Genomic DNA, 18,451 nt, shown 5'->3' with positions numbered 1-18,451 from the left:
ATACATTTCTATGAACTGTCCGATAAAAACAAAAACAAACCATCATCCTCCTGCCAATTCCTGTTGTCTTCTTTGTTGCTTTTGACAGTAGTAACAGTAACAGTTTGGTGAAATACGTCTAATTTGATATGGCCAACAAACCGGCTCGTTCTAGCGTAAAAAGTTTTGTAGCGTACTTATTTTCATCCATCCATTTTCTAACACCCTTATCCCTTAGTGGGGTAAGGAGATGCTGGTCGCAGGACACACAACCATGCATACACACACTCACACCTAGGGAGAATTTGGAGAGGCCATTTAACCTGACATGTTTTTGGACTGTGGGAGGAAACCAGAGAAAACCCGCGCATGCACAGGGAGAACATGCAAACTCCATGGAGAAAGACCGGGAATCAAACCCAGAACCTTCTTCCTGCAAGGCAACAGCTCTACCAACTGCGCCACTGTGCAGCCCCTAAATTTATTTTCATTTAATGTAAATAAATCAAGCAAAAAGACATGAAAACAATTTCAATTTGCACAGTTTATTGTTAATGGAAACACAGATTAGCACGAAGTCCAACCAAGCAGGAATTAGTGATTAAATAAAGAGCAGGTTGTGATTTATCCAGACGATGAGAACAATAACGGGGACACTTAAACTGAAACACTACTCAGAAATTTAAAAGTACCACTTATAACTTCCCACAGTGATGATTTCCTACTTAACTAATTAAATGAATATAAATTGTAGCAATAGTCATTTCTGCTCCAGTTCTGACCAGCATTGTTAATAGTATTTGCACAGGAGTTGGTCACTGGAATAGTTTACTTTTAGTTGACTTTGAGTTGCAGATCTTCTGCTCCAAATCCTTCTGCAGTTTGTTTTCAAGCTGATGGACAGGACATTAAAACACTGATATGTAGTGTTAATGTCAGACTCAGATCATATTCGAAGCTCCTGTCCAAACTCTGGAAGGTAATGTTTTAATTTTACAAACATGTTTTGCAGCAATCCAAAGATAAATCAAAACACGCAAAAAGCTGGCCAACAATTCAAAGGATTTCATTGCTGTGGAGATGTTTTCATTATTTTATTATATTTTCAGATCATGAAATGACATTTTCATGACCTCAGAGCATGATGCGGTTCCGATCAAAATCAACATGGGAAAACGTACCAGATTGACATTTTGAAGTTGCCGTTACAGATTTAAAGCAACCTGTGGACATTGGCAAACTGTCAGAGGACACATAAAACAGTGAAAGTTAGCATCATCAGCATTTGGTTGGAGAATTTCATGCAACCAAACAACAGCTGCGGTCGCCTCAGAGGTCTGGCTGCTGGCTTCCTGCTAGTCGGTGATTTGTTCTTTTAGTTTTGATCTGTTCCTTTAATAAAATATTAAAATTGTTTTAGTCCTGGAGTAGAAACAGTTTGAATGGCGAGACTCTTTTGGGCAGGTGAGGAAAAGCAGAGCTCTGAGCTGTCAAAGTTAACGGATATGATTCATCTCAAAAGCTCAACACGTTAATTTCACATACCATCCACAAACTGCACGACCTATTTCGACCTGAAAGCCTGACTCTCATGGAGGGTTACTTAGTTCAGATCAGCACATTTCACAGCCTGGCACTGCGGTCAACAACGCACAGAGAAAAGATGGACGAAGAGAGACAAACCGCTGCGCTTTAAGAAACATCGTGATGGATGTAAATATTGCAACGAGGAATTATCCTTTCCCCAAAGCACCAGCAGTTTATCATTAACACTCGCAGATGCTACATTTATAGCTGGAAGCACATATCTGGTTTGAGGGTGCGACCCAGAAGGCCCTTTTAGAGTAAAAAACTATTTTGGAAGTTACTAATCCACTTTGAGTCTTTCTCACTAACAATAGAAACGCCAAATGTGACTTTTTTTGTTCATGCTAGCATAATTTTAACTTTTACTAGCTCCCTGACCGCAATCTAATCTTTAGCTTTTACAATGACCAGGATTAGGTTAAGGCTTCTGCTGCTCTTGCAACCACAGCATCTCATAGCCTGGTGTTTACTGAAATGGCCCCAACAAGCCTCTTCCTATGGCTGCGCGGTTGCAGCAGCCAGTGGCCCGTTTAGCCGTAGCAGGGCTGCTGTGGTTGTGTGAATGGAGGCCTCAGTTTGTTCGGCCTGTGTTGTAATTGCAGAGCTCTTGTGTCTGCCTCCACCTCAGCTTTGCATGAACTCGACACAGTTTCCTGTTGTCTCCTCTTCTATTTTAGACGGAAGTAATCTCGAAAATCTTCCCCTGTTTTGCTCATGTGACGGGTTTCCATGTGTGTGCATCTTTGCATGGAGAACAGGGTTATTTTTAGGTCTCCTGATCACAGAATTGTCTTGAATATTTTCATGGAGATAAAGCTGCACATGCACCAACACGCAAATAGTAACGATATGAAACAATGATTTGATACCAAATCTCTAATAGGAAGTCATGAAAGCTGTTCTTATTATAGAGTCTAGGTGAGATAAAGCTATTTACATGTTTAGAAAGTTTATACTTATCCTCTAAAACAAAAACAGCTGCAGGAAAACACCTTTGTCAGTGGCTGAGCCGGAGGAGGATTCTATTTCTGCTTTTGTCCTGAGCTTTCCAACAAGCTCTGTGTGATATTTACATTTCCTATGGAGCCACATGCAAATGCAGTAGCTGTACCCTCAGAAAGCTGCATTTGAATATTTGACTGCCTCTGTAATATAACTGGTCAGAGGGACGATGCAAAGTACCATAATCTATACATCTGACGGCTGCAAACATCATTTCAATTATTTGCATCAAAGGTTCATTAAGGGTCACTGACAGATCACACAGGTTCTGGAGGAGGAGACGAACGGTTCTGGAGGAGGAGACGAACGGTTCTGAGACTAACAGGAATAAATGCATAGCAGAGGCAGAGCGGATGATCTTTCAAAGGCTTTGAGCAATAATTTGATTTTTATGACGTTAAGTTTTATAAGAAGCAGTTCAGAGTTTCCAAAGGACCTAACAGAGTGCAGAGGGGATGAGGGGACAGTCTGCTGGGTCGGGTCTGCTGGGTCGGGTCTGCTGGGTGAGGGCTGCTGGGTCGGGTCTGCTGGGTCGGGTCTGCTGGGTCGGGTCCGCTGGGTGAGGGCTGCTGGGTCGGGTCTGCTGGGTCGGGTCTGCTGGGTCGGGTCTGCTGGGTGAGGGCTGCTGGGTCGGGTCTGCTGGGTCGGGTCTGCTGGGTCGGGTCCGCTGGGTGAGGGCTGCTGGGTCGGGTCTGCTGGGTCGGGTCTGCCGGGTCGGGTCTGCTGGGTCAGGTCTGCCGGGTCGGGTCTGCTGGGTTGATTCTGCTGGGTCGGGTCTGCTGGGTCGGGTCTGCTGGGTGAGGTCTGCTGGGTCGGGTCTGCTGGGTTGATCCTGCTGGGTCGGGTCTGCTGGGTCGGGTCTGCCGGGTCGGGTCTGCCGGGTCGGGTCTGTTGGGTCGGGTCTGCTGGGTCGGGCTCGCTGGGTCGGGTCTGTTGGGTCGGGTCTGCTGGGTCGGGCTCGCTGGGTCGGGTCTGCCGGGTCGGGTCTGTTGGGTCGGGCTCGCTGGGTCGGGTCTGCCGGGTCGGGTCTGTTGGGTCGGGTCTGTTGGGTCAGGTCTGCTGGGCCGGGCTCGCTGGGTCGGGTCTGCCGGGTCGGGTCTGTTGGGTCGATTCTGTTGGGTCGGGTCTGTTGGATCAGGTCTGCCGGGTCGATTCTGTTGGGTCGGGTCTGTTGGGTCGGGTCTGCTGGGTCGATTCTGTTGGGTCGGGTCCGCTGGGTCAGGTCTGTTGGGTCGGGTCTGTTGGGTTGGGTCTGCTGGGTCGATTCTGTTGGGTCGGGTCCGCTGGGTTGGGTCTGTTGGGTCGGGTCTGTTGGGTTGGGTCCGCCGGGTCGGGTCTGTTGGGTCGATTCTGTTGTGTCGGGTCTGTTGGGTCGATTCTGTTGGGTCGGGTCCGCTGGGTCAGGTCTGTTGGGTCGGGTCTGTTGGGTCGGGTCTGCTGGGTCGATTCTGTTGGGTCGGGTCCGCTGGGTCAGGTCTGTTGGGTCGGGTCTGTTGGGTTGGGTCTGCTGGGTCGATTCTGTTGGGTCGGGTCCGCTGGGTCAGGTCTGTTGGGTCGGGTCTGCCGGGTCGGGTCTGCCGGGTCGGGCTCGGAACCGTTGATAACTGCTGGCTGTTCTAGTTTGATTTTATCTTCTTTCATGAATTGTTCTTGTTTTTATCACTGCATGAAAATATCAGTGATGTTTAGTTTATAGGAGCTGAAGGTTTATAAATGTTTTCAGTCACAAATTTGGTCTTTTTTTTGTTCATATTTATTTAAAGTTATAGAGATAAGAATATATCCAGATTACAGACCCTGAAAAAAAATTAAACTTTCTTTGACACGATAATTAAAAAAACAGCTCTGTTTAACTTATTATTAAAATACATAAATATCAGATTTTTTTCATTATTATATTGTTTCATTGCAACTACAGATGAATCTTCTTCTGTTGTGAACAAGAACCAATATTTATATTGGTGAAGTCGTATTAAACACAATTTCCCTTTTTTCACAGTTATTATTTGTTATAATGATTTAGTTTACACTTTAGCATCTGTTATTAGCATTTAGCATGATCAGCATATTTAGCATGTTTGCAGCATTAACTATGAACAGCAGTGTTTGTCTGTTCCTTGAAAAGTAAGAATGTTTTAGCTAATCAGCACAAGTATTTTTCACAGAAACAGCAACATCATAAAAAAGAATAACTGCAGTTATCATTATTGTAATTTCAGTTTGGTTTGGACTTTTTATTCTGGGTTATTTATGCCATTCTAATGTTCTTCCTGCTTCCCTGACAAAGAAATGCCAACTTTCTCTTTTTTCCTGTCATAAATTCTTCCATTTAATAAACGGTTGAGCTGCACAGCATATATCAATGCTAAAGGCTGAATCACTGTGCAACATCAAAATCACAAAGGACTGTTGGGATGGAATATTTCCAGGACGTTTTTTCAAATGCAGCGCATTTGCACGCTGCACGTCAGTAATATATTTGATGGTTGGATGAATTTATGCATATAAAGTAACAGAAAATCAGTTACCCAAACCTTAACTTTTATATAAAGTAGTATTGAAATAATAACAGTGGAAAAGTCAGTTGAAAACTGAGGAAAATATGTTAATTGCAGTCATCGCAGTATTTAGCTATATTTATAAAACTGCATGTTTTCCTGATGTCGTGCAGCAACTGTATCTGTGAGCAAAAAGAGAGCAATGGAGCCATTTTATACATATTTCATGCAGAAGGACGAGATCCCATGTAAAATACTATGCAAAGTTGAACATTAACGCTAAACATGTAAATTAGAAGAAGAGTCCATGACACGATGAAAACAGAGAAGGAAGGTGTTGAAATAAAATTCAAGATAAAATTAAGCTAAACTTTCAAAGTTTACATCTAAAGTCTACTGCAACAAACACTGATGTAATTACATGTTTTGTATTGTTTCTCTTGTGAATGAACCTACATTGATGCGGACTGTTTTTGTTTTTCTTGAGTGCGATAATCCCTCCCTGGTTCTTCCAGATGGTTCCACGGGAAGATAACTCGAGACCAGGCCGAGCGGCTGCTTGACCCCCCTGAGACGGGCCTGTTCTTGGTGCGCGAGAGCACCAACTTCCCCGGCGACTACACTCTGTGTGTGAGCTGCGACGGGAAGGTGGAGCACTACCGCATCATCTACAAAAACGGAAAGCTCACTATTGACGAGGAAGCCTATTTTGAGAACCTCATGCAGCTGGTTGAGGTGAGACTCCCAGTTTAGATGCCACAAATAAAGTTATATGCATTATTTTTTACACATGGTTTGGGAGTGAAGGTGGGTGGGGATTAAATGTGCAGACATAACTGTACAACTTCACAGACACCATGTAGTTCCTGGAACATGTGGTGAACAGGAAGTGTCAAAGAGGAAGTGAACACTATGCTGAGGCTCAGAGTTATAACCTCAAAAAGGCAAGATGCTCTTACTGTCAAACTGGCTGCTTTTCCTGTGTAAAGGTCTTATTTTGAACTGCAATTTTTTTAAACTATTACTGAGTAAAAGTAGAGTTCCTGAATATTCTCTATAAATGAAGCATTCAGATTTGCTTAGAGAGTCCTCTGCAGGCCAGTAGGTCACCCTGCACAGAGAGCTGTGAACTCTCTTGTTGCAGCAGCTCTGTTAGTGTGCGCTTAAGTTTTTTATTTACATTTTCTGCAAAACCAAACAACACAGGGATCAAAAAATGCATAGATAACAATAAAACCACCAGGAAAAAACACAGAAAACACTAAACGCGGTACTGATTATGTCACAGATACATTCTTAAAGCACAAGCAGTCAGTTTTAGCCTCAGTCATGCATGTCCAGGTCCTTTTCACTAAAAATGTTCACAGATTTACACACAACCACATTTTTACTTGAACTTTTTCCACAACTTATCATGGTATAACCACAGACATGTGTTGTTGGGGGAATTTTCTGCAATAAATCAATATAAAGTCATATGTAGCTCCAGTTGCAGGGGAAATTTCTGAAAAAAAAAAAAAAAAAAAAGAGAGAAAAAAACATGTGGTTTGAATTTATGTGTAGACCCTTGTACTCTGATACTCTAAAATAAAATTCTAGTGCAAACAACTGCCTGTTATTTAGTAAATAGAGCCACCTGTGTGTATTTTAATCTCACTATAAATCTGGCTGATGACCTTAAAATCTGAAACTTTCGTTGGTAGATGTGCAAAACTGGCAGAAACTTTACCCAAGAAGACCTGCAAAAAAAGAAACAGTTATCTTAGATTTCCATTTTCTAAGCTTTTTTGCAGTCATTGCAGTCTGTCTGGCAGCTGAGACCCTGACAGGAACCCGGACATTGATCCCAAAAAACTACACCCCTAAAAACATTAACCCTTATAAATCATGTTCTGGTCAAAATATTGAATTTTTTTGCAAAACAAACTGAAGGTTTTTTTTATAAATACAAAGTAAAAATTCAAAGATTTCAGTAGTTTTCTGGCTTAAGACAAATGTAAGTTTTTGGAGAAAGGCAAAATAAATGTTGTAAAAGTTGAGGAGCTTTCTGAGTTGACCTGTTTTTTAGTTTGATAGTAAACATAAAAATGTAAAAAAAAAAAAATCCCAAATGAATCATAAATTGTCTGCTATGTAATGCAGGTACATAAGGGGCGGTCTCTGTTTGTTCCACGAATTTATTTCATAGTTAAAGATAGTTAAAACACTTTGAAATGAACTTCTGTGCAACACTTAGCGTAAGTTATATCACACGTCGTTGAGATTGCCAGGAAGAGATAAGCATCTTTCAGGCTAAATCTGTCTTGATTAGTCTTGTTTTGTAGTTTCTGCATGGCATGTTTTCCGTCTCTCTTCCTGCTTCTGACTCATTAGCCGTCTGCGAATGAGAGTTTTTTAGGGCTGATGCAAATGAGGCACTCAGCTTTTTATTTAGAGCAAAAACACGACCTTTTATTTGTATTAATCTGCACAGCAACATATTAAGAGAAACAAAATGATCTACACTTTGAAAACAAAATCTTACCAAGTATTTTCTACTACAACTGAAATAAAACTAAATTAACTTGCAAGTAATTTTTCAGCGACATTTAGGAGCTTGTTTTAAGTCAATAATTTCTAAATATGGATGAAAATGTTCTGGTTCGACTAGCAGATTAATTTCCTCATAACCAAACATTTTCCCTGTGTTATAACTGAGATAATCTGGATTCAAGGATTTTTTTTATTGTCATACCTGCTTCGCTTGTTTGAGGTACAAAATTAGGACTCAGGTCCCAGATTAAGAAATTTACTACACAAAAATAAATAAATAAATAAATAAAGTAATAAAGTAATTAGTGTGGTATATATATGAGATGAAGCTGTTAGGTGCAGCTTGAGTTCAGGAGTCCGACAGCTGAATGAAGAAGCCGTTTCTCATCCTGTTGTTTTGCTCCAGACGCTCCTCAGCCTCCTGCCTGAGGGGAGAGGCTGGACTTTTCATCAATATTAAGGAATTTTTTATTTAACAAATGCTCCTTTATATTGCTGAAAACTTACTTGGAAGTTAGTTTGGTCTTATTTCAAGTGTACGGAGATATTTGAACCAGAAACTAAACCAAAAAGACTTGATAAGGTTTTGGGTTTCTGCAGTGTATAAAGAAAGTTTTAGTTCCTTATTTAAATAATTAAGTTTTTCTTTGTTTCAGTGTATCATTGTGACTTTAAATTGTCTTCATTTGAGCATGTTTTGGTTCTTTTTCTGTGTCCAGCACTACACCAAAGATGCAGACGGTTTGTGCACCAAGCTCATAAAACCAAAGCTGGAGGAGGGAACTGTGGCCGCGCAGGATGAGTTCTCCAGGAGTAAGACAAAGTTTATTAATGATGCATGAACCTTTTCTGCATCTCAACATGTTGTCACCAATATGTCTTTTCCAACAGGTGGATGGTCGATGAACAGAAAAGACTTGAAGCTTCATCAGGTTATTGGAAAAGGAGAATTTGGAGGCAAGTAGCTTCACTCCTCCGTGGTGAGGATGAACAGTTCCTGTTTTAATGTTTATAGCAGAATTCAGTATAAGTGAGTCTAAAAATCTACGCTGCATTTAGAAAGTATTCATATTCATTTACACACACACAAATATATGTCTATAGACACAATTTAAGGTATTTCTTTAAGATTTTATCTGGTTAACCAAAACAAAAACAAAAGATTGCCAAACTGTAACGTGGAAGGAAAATGAGGGACTGTTTTAAATGTTTTCTTCAAATAACAAACTGAAAAGTGTGGTGTGCATTTTTATTCACTTCAAATCATTAGAAATATTTATTTATTTCTATTCTTATAAAATTCCTCAGTCGAGTTTTCAATGCTTGCTAAAATGTCCTACATCCTGCTGAAAAGTAAATACTTCAAAGTTAGTTTTGTCTTAATTCAAATGTACGGATATTTGCACTGGAAACTTGACAAAAAATACTTGGTCAGATTTAGTGATTTTATTTGAGAGTAAAATAAAAAGGGGTAGCAAACATATAGAAGCCACTCTTCATATCTTCATTTGCCCTAAAAAAGGGGAGCCATGAATCTATTTCTTCCTGCTTCTCAGTTGTTGCTGCTTCCTGGTGGTTTATCAACTAAAACCCAATAGAAGGCATTAAAGATTGGGACTATTAAAAACTTATTTGGGACCAAGAAATGGTAGCATATCCATTACAAAAGATTGCTGTTACTGTTGTATATTTTCCCATTTTATGATCAACTGTTTGTTTTTCTTCTCCAGATGTCATGGTGGGAGACTACAGAGGGACGAAAGTAGCTGTGAAGTGCATAAAAAACGATGCTACGGCTCAGGCTTTTATTGCAGAAGCCTCTGTCATGACGTAAGGCCTTAAAATACAGAAATACTGTGATTCAGAAACAAAAATGCCCATTGTGACATCCTCATGCTCTTCCTTTTCCTTAGGCAACTACGGCACAATAATCTGGTACAGCTGCTTGGTGTGATTGTAGAAGAGAATGGGAGTCTTTTTATAGTTACTGAGTATATGGCCAAGGTAGGTGGACGCATACTGGATTATTTGTTGCAGCTGGGAGAGTTTTTAACTTAAAACATTAAAAAAAAATTATGTTTGTTTTCATTTTTCAGGGCTGTTTAGTAGACTACTTACGGTCCAGAGGTCGAACAGTACTTGGTGGAGAAGCTCTCCTTAATTTTGCTTTGTGAGTATTTGAAATCAGATATCTACATATGCTGTTTAAAAAAATCATTTTTAACACTGTCTGACATGAAATCAGACTCTACTTTTCCAGTTTTAGGTCCGTTAGGATTACACAAAGCAGTTCTTTAGCTAAATGCCAGGATAATAACAGAGCAAATCTTACAGATTTTATTGTATTAATCAAATTCAGATGTTTAATACGCTCAAATTACTTAGCCATCTGGGATTTCACAATTTGTGAAATTGTGAAAGCAATTCACAATTTGAGAAATCCCACTTGGCTTGTTAAGTTTCTTATTGACAAATTTCACGTGACGTCACGCTCTCCAGAACTCCGCCCACTCCGCCATGACAGACGTCAAAACAGCCCATGCGCTCATTTAAAGCCAGTCTAAAAACAGACATCTATAACCTAATATCGCTTAGATTTAGTTGATTTCACTTTAAAGTGGTCACAGGGTGCTGCGAGGTCGGCTGCACAAACAGAGAATGATAGAAACCAAACTTGTCATTTTATTTTATGACCTTTATTGAGGAAAGACACGGCAGCAGCCGTTAATCATATTGACAGTCAGCCCTCGGTGTAATCAAGGGTTTACAGCGAACGCTATTTACAAGGTAAGAAGATTAACGTTCATAAACTTTATAAGTAAGTATGATTAGAAAGGTTATGTCAAATATGGCATTATGGAGAAGGTACGCGTCTAACCGTAACCATGGAAACAGTACCCCACCGTCATGTAGCCTAGCATGTATGAAAAAAAAAACAAAAAAACTGGTTAGTATCTAGTCTTTTGTACGTTTTTAAGGCCGCTCCGGTTTAAGGGGAAACGCTGTTTATGACACAGTGATTTAAATTATATGGTGTGAATTCAGGAAAAGTTTTAAATTTGATCAACACGTCAGGAGGGAGGCGTTATGGGTCGGTTTCTAAGCTAGCTGTTTTTAACTTTTGTAAATCCCGTCGTCTTTGAGCCCCAACCAGGTGTGTTACGTTCAGACAAATTAGCTCGACGCTAACAAGTAGAAGCCACGAATAAACTGGTAAAAACAACTTTGGAAAATAATTTCAGTCGCTCTGTTCAAGACTTCCGGTATCATGGCGTCTCGAATGATTAGTACGGTAGTTGCAAATGGTCATAGGTTAATTCATAACATTTGATTTAATTAGCATTAGCTCGTGGTTTTATTTTAAGGTAAAAGCTCAAACAAACTTGTACGGAGTTGAATAGTAAGTTACATCTACTTGAGTTATTTGGGAAAAAACGTTAATGTAGGAATAATTTTTTACTAGACCATACTTTTTACTTTTACTTGAGTAATTACATTATGAAGTATTGCTACTCTTACTTGAGTAGAGTTTTTGGGAACTCTACCCATCTTAGCCCTAAAAAGTAAATAAAAACAGACAAAAACCACTCAGTGAGGAAGAAGCCATTTCACCAAAGGCAACATGGAAACCCAGATTTGCATTTCGCAAATGCACTCAAAAACCTTCATTTTTGGAAGCCTTTCCCGTTGTCTAATGAAACTGAAAACTGACTTTAATAACATTCCTAGTACAGAAAGATAACATAACTCCAACTGTGAAGTCAGTACAGGGGTGGCAGCATCATGTTGTGGGTCTGTTTATCTGTAGGAGGAACTGGTGCAATTGACTAGAAGGCATCAAGAGAAAAGCACATTATGTGGAAATATGAAACAACAACTCAATTAGCTAGGAAGTTAAAGCTTCAGTCTAAGCATACTGCTAATTTCTGTTAGAAAGTAACAGAAATCCTCTAAAAGTCTCTCATATATCTGGCATTTAGCAAATAGACATAATGTAATCCTGAGTGATCTAAAGCAGAAAAAGGTTTAGTCTGATGTAATGTCAGTGAGAATTGTCTGTGAATACAGTGTATGTACTTCTAGTACAGTAGATTTATTACTGTTATTGCTCATGACCTTTGAGTCAAACGTCAGGAAAAGCGATGTGGTGGGAGTTTCAGATTAGACATCCTGTGCCTGTTCGCTCCCCACCTTCCCCCAGTTCACATATAGGAGGCGTTAATGAAACCAGTATAACAGACCACAGTGTCTTAAATTTCACCTGAACATGTAAATGCTCCCTTTTGATCAGATAAAACGATTTTAGTCAACAGACATGTAGAAAACAGTTTGTGCTGCTCATTTTCATCATTTGCAATGCTGGTTTAAGTTTACTAAAACATTAACACAATTGTTAGTTTAAAATAAAATATGCAAATATGATAACCAGGGGTAAAAATACAGTTTTACAGTGTTAACATATACAGCATACTCAGACATATGGCACTTTGTAAAATGTTATTAATGTAAAATCACGAACTTGAATATATTTTGTGACACATTAGTGTGACGGATCATAAAGTAACATATAGAAAAGCATCATGATGCTGCCACTAGGGTGCAGTATTAGATTTTTTAAGCTGCATTAATGGTTTGAATGTAGATTAAAAAGTTATATTTTGGTCCCTGCTGATGAAACACGTTCCTATAGTATGATGCTGCCACCACCATGTGTCACCATGGTGTGGTATGTTCAGAGTGATGTGCATGTTTCTTTTTTTTCTCCCACATATGGAATAAAATGTTTCTGATTTTGAAGCTTTGTTAAACTAAAGATGGGCATCTGAATATGAAGACACCTGTGTGTCGTAGCGTTAAACATTTGGTCAGCGCTTCCTGAGACTCGTTTTTATCACCTGTGTTTCACGTCTGCAGAGACGTCTGTGAAGCCATGGCTTACCTGGAGGCCAACAACTTTGTGCACCGAGATCTAGCAGCCAGAAACGTTCTCGTGTCGGAGGACAACATCGCCAAAGTCAGCGACTTTGGTTTGACCAAAGAGGCGTCGTCCACTCAGGATACGGCCAAGTTGCCTGTTAAATGGACGGCACCAGAAGCCCTCAGAGAAAAGGTACAGATGCAGCTGAGCTGCCAGCTGCTAGAAACTGGATTAGTCCCACTGTGTTTTTCTGTCGGACAAATACTTTAGTTTGTAAAACTAACATTTTTTTTTTTATTATTATTTTGTATACTAAACACCGTAAATGCGCAAGAACCAGGAAAAAAGCTATCCAAACCTCTGCTAGTGTCTTAGGGCCAGTGTAGGTAGAAAAATAAGAGGAATTTCTGCCAAAAAACTTAGAAATTTTCTCGAAAAATACAAGGAAATTTCTGAGCTCCACAAGTTGAAACTTTGCGAGAAATAAACTCAGAAATTTTGGAATTAATTTCATAAAATGTTTAGGAGAAAAATGGAAATTTATGAGTCTCAAAAGTCAAAAATTTTAGACTTTTCATATTTTTTCCAAAAAGATTTCTTAAATAATCTCAAAATTTATATTTTTTCAAGCCGACTGTCAACTTTTCACATTCAGAAATTTCCTTGTTTTTTGTCAATCATTTCCTCTTCCTTTTTTTCTACCTGCAGTGGCATCTCTATGTTGCCATTGATCACAGAGATTCTGAGCATGAATAGCCGTGTCTCTGTTAGATCTGTCACAATAAACAATAAATCAATTAATCGCACGATAAATTAAAGCGAGCTTAATAATTTCTATTTGCATGATTTATTTTATTTGAGAGAACTATCTCATGTGCAACTGAAACAAGTCTGTATTATTTTTACGGGTATTGTTTCGTGTATTTCAGTCAAATAAGATTAGAACACTGAAGATGTATTGTGACTGTTTAACACCTGAAATGATCAGTTATCAGAAATATCAGCAGAAATCAGAACAGGAAGGTCAGGATGGTTAAAGATCGATGCAGCTTTAACAGCCATCACTGTGTTTGACTGTCATTGTGTCAATGTGGTTTGATGTGGTCATTTTTAATGCTTTATATGTCAGTGTCAGTTTCAATTTATTTAAAAAGACATTAATTGTACTTAAGTGGTAAAACCACAGATAAAAACACAAATTTAAACAGACAGGACAAGTGAAGCAGATTAATGTCAGTAACTTTGTTTTTTCAGGTCTTTTAGCCTCCTTCATGTTGTCAGACAGATTCTACTTACCCGATTTTTTTTTAGTTCTTCATGTCAGGCAGCAATCAGCTAAAGCTGTAGCTTGTGGAAATTTTCACACAGGGGCATGTGTGGTTGGATAGTTTTTTTCCTATATAAGGTGAAAAATTTGATTTGAAAACATTTTTTTTTATTTACTCCAGTTATCTCTTCCTAATATTACCATTTTTTGATGATCTGAAACATTTAGAATTACACAAAAAAGCAAAAACATTGGATATAAATGAGTCAGGTTTAAAAAAAACCTTCTGCTTTTTCTTGTATTAACAGAAATTTTCCACTAAGTCAGACGTATGGAGCTACGGTATTTTACTTTGGGAGATTTACTCTTTTGGCCGAGTCCCCTATCCAAGAATTGTAAGTATTAATCTCAATGTAGGACAAATAATTTTAAAAAAATAAATTTCCTCTGGTATCAACTTTGCTGCTTTTTATTCTTTTTCTCCAGCCATTAAAAGACGTTGTGCCGCGAGTGGAGAAGGGCTACAAAATGGACTGTCCTGACGGCTGTCCCGAAGTCGTGTATAACATCATGAAGCAGTGCTGGAACCTGGATCCTGCAGCGCGGCCGAGCTTCCAGATGCTCAAGGAGTGGCTACAACATATTATTCAGAAAAAATGATCGCCCACTGTCCGTTTTGACTCCTCAAAGCAAGGACTGCCACTCTGTTAAAATGTCAAAGCGTTTTCTTTTCATTTTACTGTAAAGTACAACTGTCCACACTGCAAAAACGCAAAATCTTACCAAGCATTTTCAGTCTAGTTTCTAGTGCAAATACCTTCGCACAGGTGAAATAAGACAAGCTAATTTAAAGGTAACTTATTTAGCAACATATAGAGCAAGGGTGTCGAACTCAATTTAGTTTTGGTCCAAATCAAGATGAATGCTTTTAAAAGGGCCGGTTGTGCCAGAATTTATTGCTAAAACCCATTAACAAACTGTTAAAGTATATAAATAAAATTTAAATTAAAAACATTGAACATCCAGGGTTTTGTGATTGTTTTGAGGATTTTTTGCAATAAAAATCAAAGTGTTTGTGGTACTAATCTAGAAATATTTGTCCTTATGTGACTTTATTACTAGGATTACAACTTGACATCATGTTAGGGTGAAGCAGCTGTTTCGTAGAAACCCACCTGCAAGTGGGAGTAAAATGTCACTTGAATCCAATATTTTTTTATAATTTTGGCCAAAAATCTGCGATAAACTTACAATTATGCATTAGCATTATTGTGCAATTATGCATTAGTGCAAAAAGTGCAGCGATTTGTTGATTTTTGCATGAATTTCCACAATAATCCTCAGAAAAGTGCTTGACATAATTTGACAGTAAACAGATAAAACTGAATTTATCTGATTGATAAAATAATATTTAAGCACAATGTTAGAGGGCCAGATAAGAAGCTGTGGCGGGCCAGATTTGGCCCCCGGGCCTTGAGTTTGACACATGTCATATAGAGTCTTCTTCTAAGTAAATAATTCCTTAATACTGATGAAAAAGTACCAGTTCCACTGGCAGATTATTTAACTTATAACCAGACATTTTCCCATGTTATAAGTTAATTTATCTGCCAATGGAACACATTTTCATCAGTATTAAGGAATTAAAACAAGCCTTTACATCTTGCTGAAAAGTTACTTTTACGTTTGTCTTATTTCAAGTGTGCTAAGATATTTGCACTAGAAACTAGACCGCGGTGAGACTTTGATCTTTTTGCAGTGCAAACATTTGCTTCTTATGCCTCATATCAGATTGTTTCAAAGTCAGCAGCTCTCAGCAGCTGAGCTCCTTCCACCCTTTATCTGGAGTCAATAAATAACTTTAATAGCATCAAGTCCTTCTTTTGAGCAATTGCCTTAACCTGTTTTCACATTATTTTCCATTTTATATCCCTCATCATATTGGTGCCAACCTTTAATTTGTCAACAGAGACGAAGAGGAAATACACTCTTGAGTAGGATTTTGCTTTTCATTACTTGATGTATTAATATTATTATTTTTTATGTCTCCAGGTACAGCTTATTGTTTGAATGTTGAATTATTTTGTTTAAAGAGCTGAAATGAAATGACAGCTTCATTTGTCTGAAAATGTTTAATGCTTCTTGGTTTATTTGTGAGTCAACAAAAAAAGCAGCTCTAAAAAGACGTTTCTGTGCCGGTGTAAAAAGTTCACTTCAGAAATCTAAATCTGACAGAAAAACATGTTGCTGTGTGAATATTTGGGGGACTCAAACTGTTTGGATTTTGAATGGTAATAAATGTACTATGCTGCCATTTTCCACAATAAAAAAAACTGTTTTAAGAAAACATGCCACTTTGAAATTAACTGAATCATTTTCAAATCAAGGAGACTTAATAACTTACTGGACAATAAAGCTTAAGATGAAAGACGACAGTATAAAAGGTATGCGAGAGTTATAAAAGTTTATAAAAAAGATGGAAATAGTGAGGAATTGGATAAATAAAATGGAGATTTAAACACTAAAGAATCTTTAAATGAATTCAGAGAAATGTCGCTTTGCGTTTATCTGACATTCATCAAGTTGTGGTATTTTTCTAACAGTTGTAAAAAAGAAACCGAGGACCAACTGATTGAAAAAAGAAAAGCAACCAAAGCAAGAGGTTATGGATTACTGCTACAAGGTTTCATTTACAGAGAAAAGGCTTCATGTTTGACGAGCGCCTTCACTGTGAGAGAACACAATTTTCTACTGAATTAATGTGACTTTTGAGTTTAAGGGAAGTATTAATTTCACACCCATCAGAAGTCAGAGAGGAAACAACGATACAGGTGTTCCTGTTGGTGTCACTCTCATGTTGGTCTAGATTCTAGTGCAAATATCTTAGTACACATCAAATAAGGTATAAAGTAATTTTTATCAAGATATAATGGCTTTTTTAAGTAAATAATTCCTTAATATTGATGAAAAAGTACTGCTTACATTGGCAGATAAATTAATTTATAACCAGGGGAAAGTATTTATAAATTTTTATGTGAGAAATCTGCCAACTAGTATTTTTTCATCAATATTAAGGAATTATTTACTTAAAACAAGCCTCTATATCTTACTAAAAAGTAACTTTTAAGTTCATTTGTCTTATTTCAAATGTACTAAGATGTTGCTCTAGAACTAGACCAAACATTATTTGGTAAGAATTTGTGTTTTCGCAGTGGAAAGAGTAGCACTAGTCAGCATATTTTTACTCAAGTAAAAGTAAAAAGTATTTGGTAAAAAGTAGTGAGTCACTGATCAAATTATGAATTGTTTAATATTTTAAAATGACATCGTCAGACGGACCAAAATATACAGTTAAGTGGAAATTGTATTTTAAAAACCAAAATGACATTAATTTTTATAAGTAACAAAAAATAACTAAATCAAGCTAAATTAATTATTTTTTAAATCAGTTTCTCTCAATAAAAAATCTGATGAAACTTTAACAAAAACTGCAGGTGTGCATCTGTTTCTGGTGAATTTTTGGTTAAAATATGTTTGTTTTTCATTCAGTCGGTAGAAATTTTACTCAAGTAAGAGTAGAGATGCTCTATAATAAAATTAATCAAGTAAAAGTAAAAATACTTCTAAAGGTTCACTGTTTTCAAAACAAGGTACTCAAGTAAATGTAACTAATTACTACCCAACTCTGGCTGTTCTGTTTTTCGACAGACATTTAGCACCAACAATGAAGCCTCCTCTGGGAAAGTCAGCTGCGGTAAAATAATTGATTATGATGCAAAAACTTTGATACAAAAAAAAGGACAAACTTGTTCCAACTTAGAGAAAGTCAGTGTATTTATATAAACAGCATAGTTATTCATTTACTTATCTGTTTTCATTTTTCTTTTATTTTTCCTTCAAAAACTGACCTGAATTCATTCACTTTAATCCAACTAATTGTAATACTGTTCAGTCCAAAACAGTTACATGTAAATCTTATTCAAAACTGTTATAGTACCACACAGTCAAAGTCAGCAGATAAGACAAAGACAATAAGCAAAAAGTTGTATACGTCATAAGAAATCTAACAGATTACATTTTATTTTCACTTCAGCGCAATCTCCCTGATTCTGAGCAAGCACAGGGCGACAGTGAAGAGGAACAATTCATATTTAACAGTAAGAAACATCCAGAAAGAGGGTTAATATGAGCAGCCATCTGCCTCAACCCACCAGGAATCGACAGGGCAGGAAACAGACACAAACACTGATGATGTTGGCAGTGAACACCTACCAAAAATAAAGAGGAAACAAAATTTACACACGATAATGGTGAACACAAACATCAAAAATAAAAAGGGAAGTAGGAAGAAAAAGACATGTAGTGCTACTGCAGTAAATATCAATATTGTTTATGTTAAAATATTAAAATAAAAGCTTCCGCTGAGTTTTTCAGAGTACAAAGTATTTATCTCCCTAAAATATCATGAAAGCAAAGGAGAAACCTTATCACCTAAAGCTGACATACTAATGGAGGAACCACAGGTTATAATCTTCAGTTTGAGGGCAAAACAATGTGAATGAAATGAAGTCTTAAAAAATGAAGCAAAGTATTACAGTAAGGAGATAAAACAGAAACATGAACTACATTTTCTCTACTTCTGTTAAGCTAGAAGGATTTACTCGTGAG

General features: G+C 37.8%; 1 protein-coding gene across 3 annotated transcripts in view; it reads left to right on the top strand.

Moving 5' to 3' along the window:
• The window catches only part of LOC106915849 (tyrosine-protein kinase CSK-like), a 29,370-nt gene extending 13,240 nt beyond the window's left edge, over positions 1 to 16,130 (top strand). For all 3 annotated transcript variants that reach the window (XM_014983773.2, XM_014983774.2, XM_014983776.2), the window contains exons 5-13: positions 5,582 to 5,801; positions 8,318 to 8,411; positions 8,490 to 8,555; positions 9,329 to 9,428; positions 9,512 to 9,602; positions 9,695 to 9,768; positions 12,513 to 12,708; positions 14,092 to 14,178; positions 14,270 to 16,130. In XM_014983773.2, the coding sequence (XP_014839259.1) occupies positions 5,582 to 5,801; positions 8,318 to 8,411; positions 8,490 to 8,555; positions 9,329 to 9,428; positions 9,512 to 9,602; positions 9,695 to 9,768; positions 12,513 to 12,708; positions 14,092 to 14,178; positions 14,270 to 14,443 (1,102 nt within the window). In that variant the 3' untranslated portion in view covers positions 14,444 to 16,130. The remainder of the gene's footprint in view (positions 1 to 5,581; positions 5,802 to 8,317; positions 8,412 to 8,489; positions 8,556 to 9,328; positions 9,429 to 9,511; positions 9,603 to 9,694; positions 9,769 to 12,512; positions 12,709 to 14,091; positions 14,179 to 14,269) is intronic.
• The last annotated feature ends 2,321 nt before the right edge of the window (positions 16,131 to 18,451 follow it).

The sequence above is a fragment of the Poecilia mexicana genome, unplaced genomic scaffold (assembly GCF_051168715.1).
Source record: "Poecilia mexicana isolate PSO_F unplaced genomic scaffold, ASM5116871v1 scaffold_6, whole genome shotgun sequence".
In the NCBI taxonomy this organism is placed as follows: domain Eukaryota; kingdom Metazoa; phylum Chordata; class Actinopteri; order Cyprinodontiformes; family Poeciliidae; genus Poecilia; species Poecilia mexicana.
The sequence above is the reverse complement of the archived record's forward strand: the minus strand, read 5'-3'. Positions and strand labels throughout refer to the sequence as shown.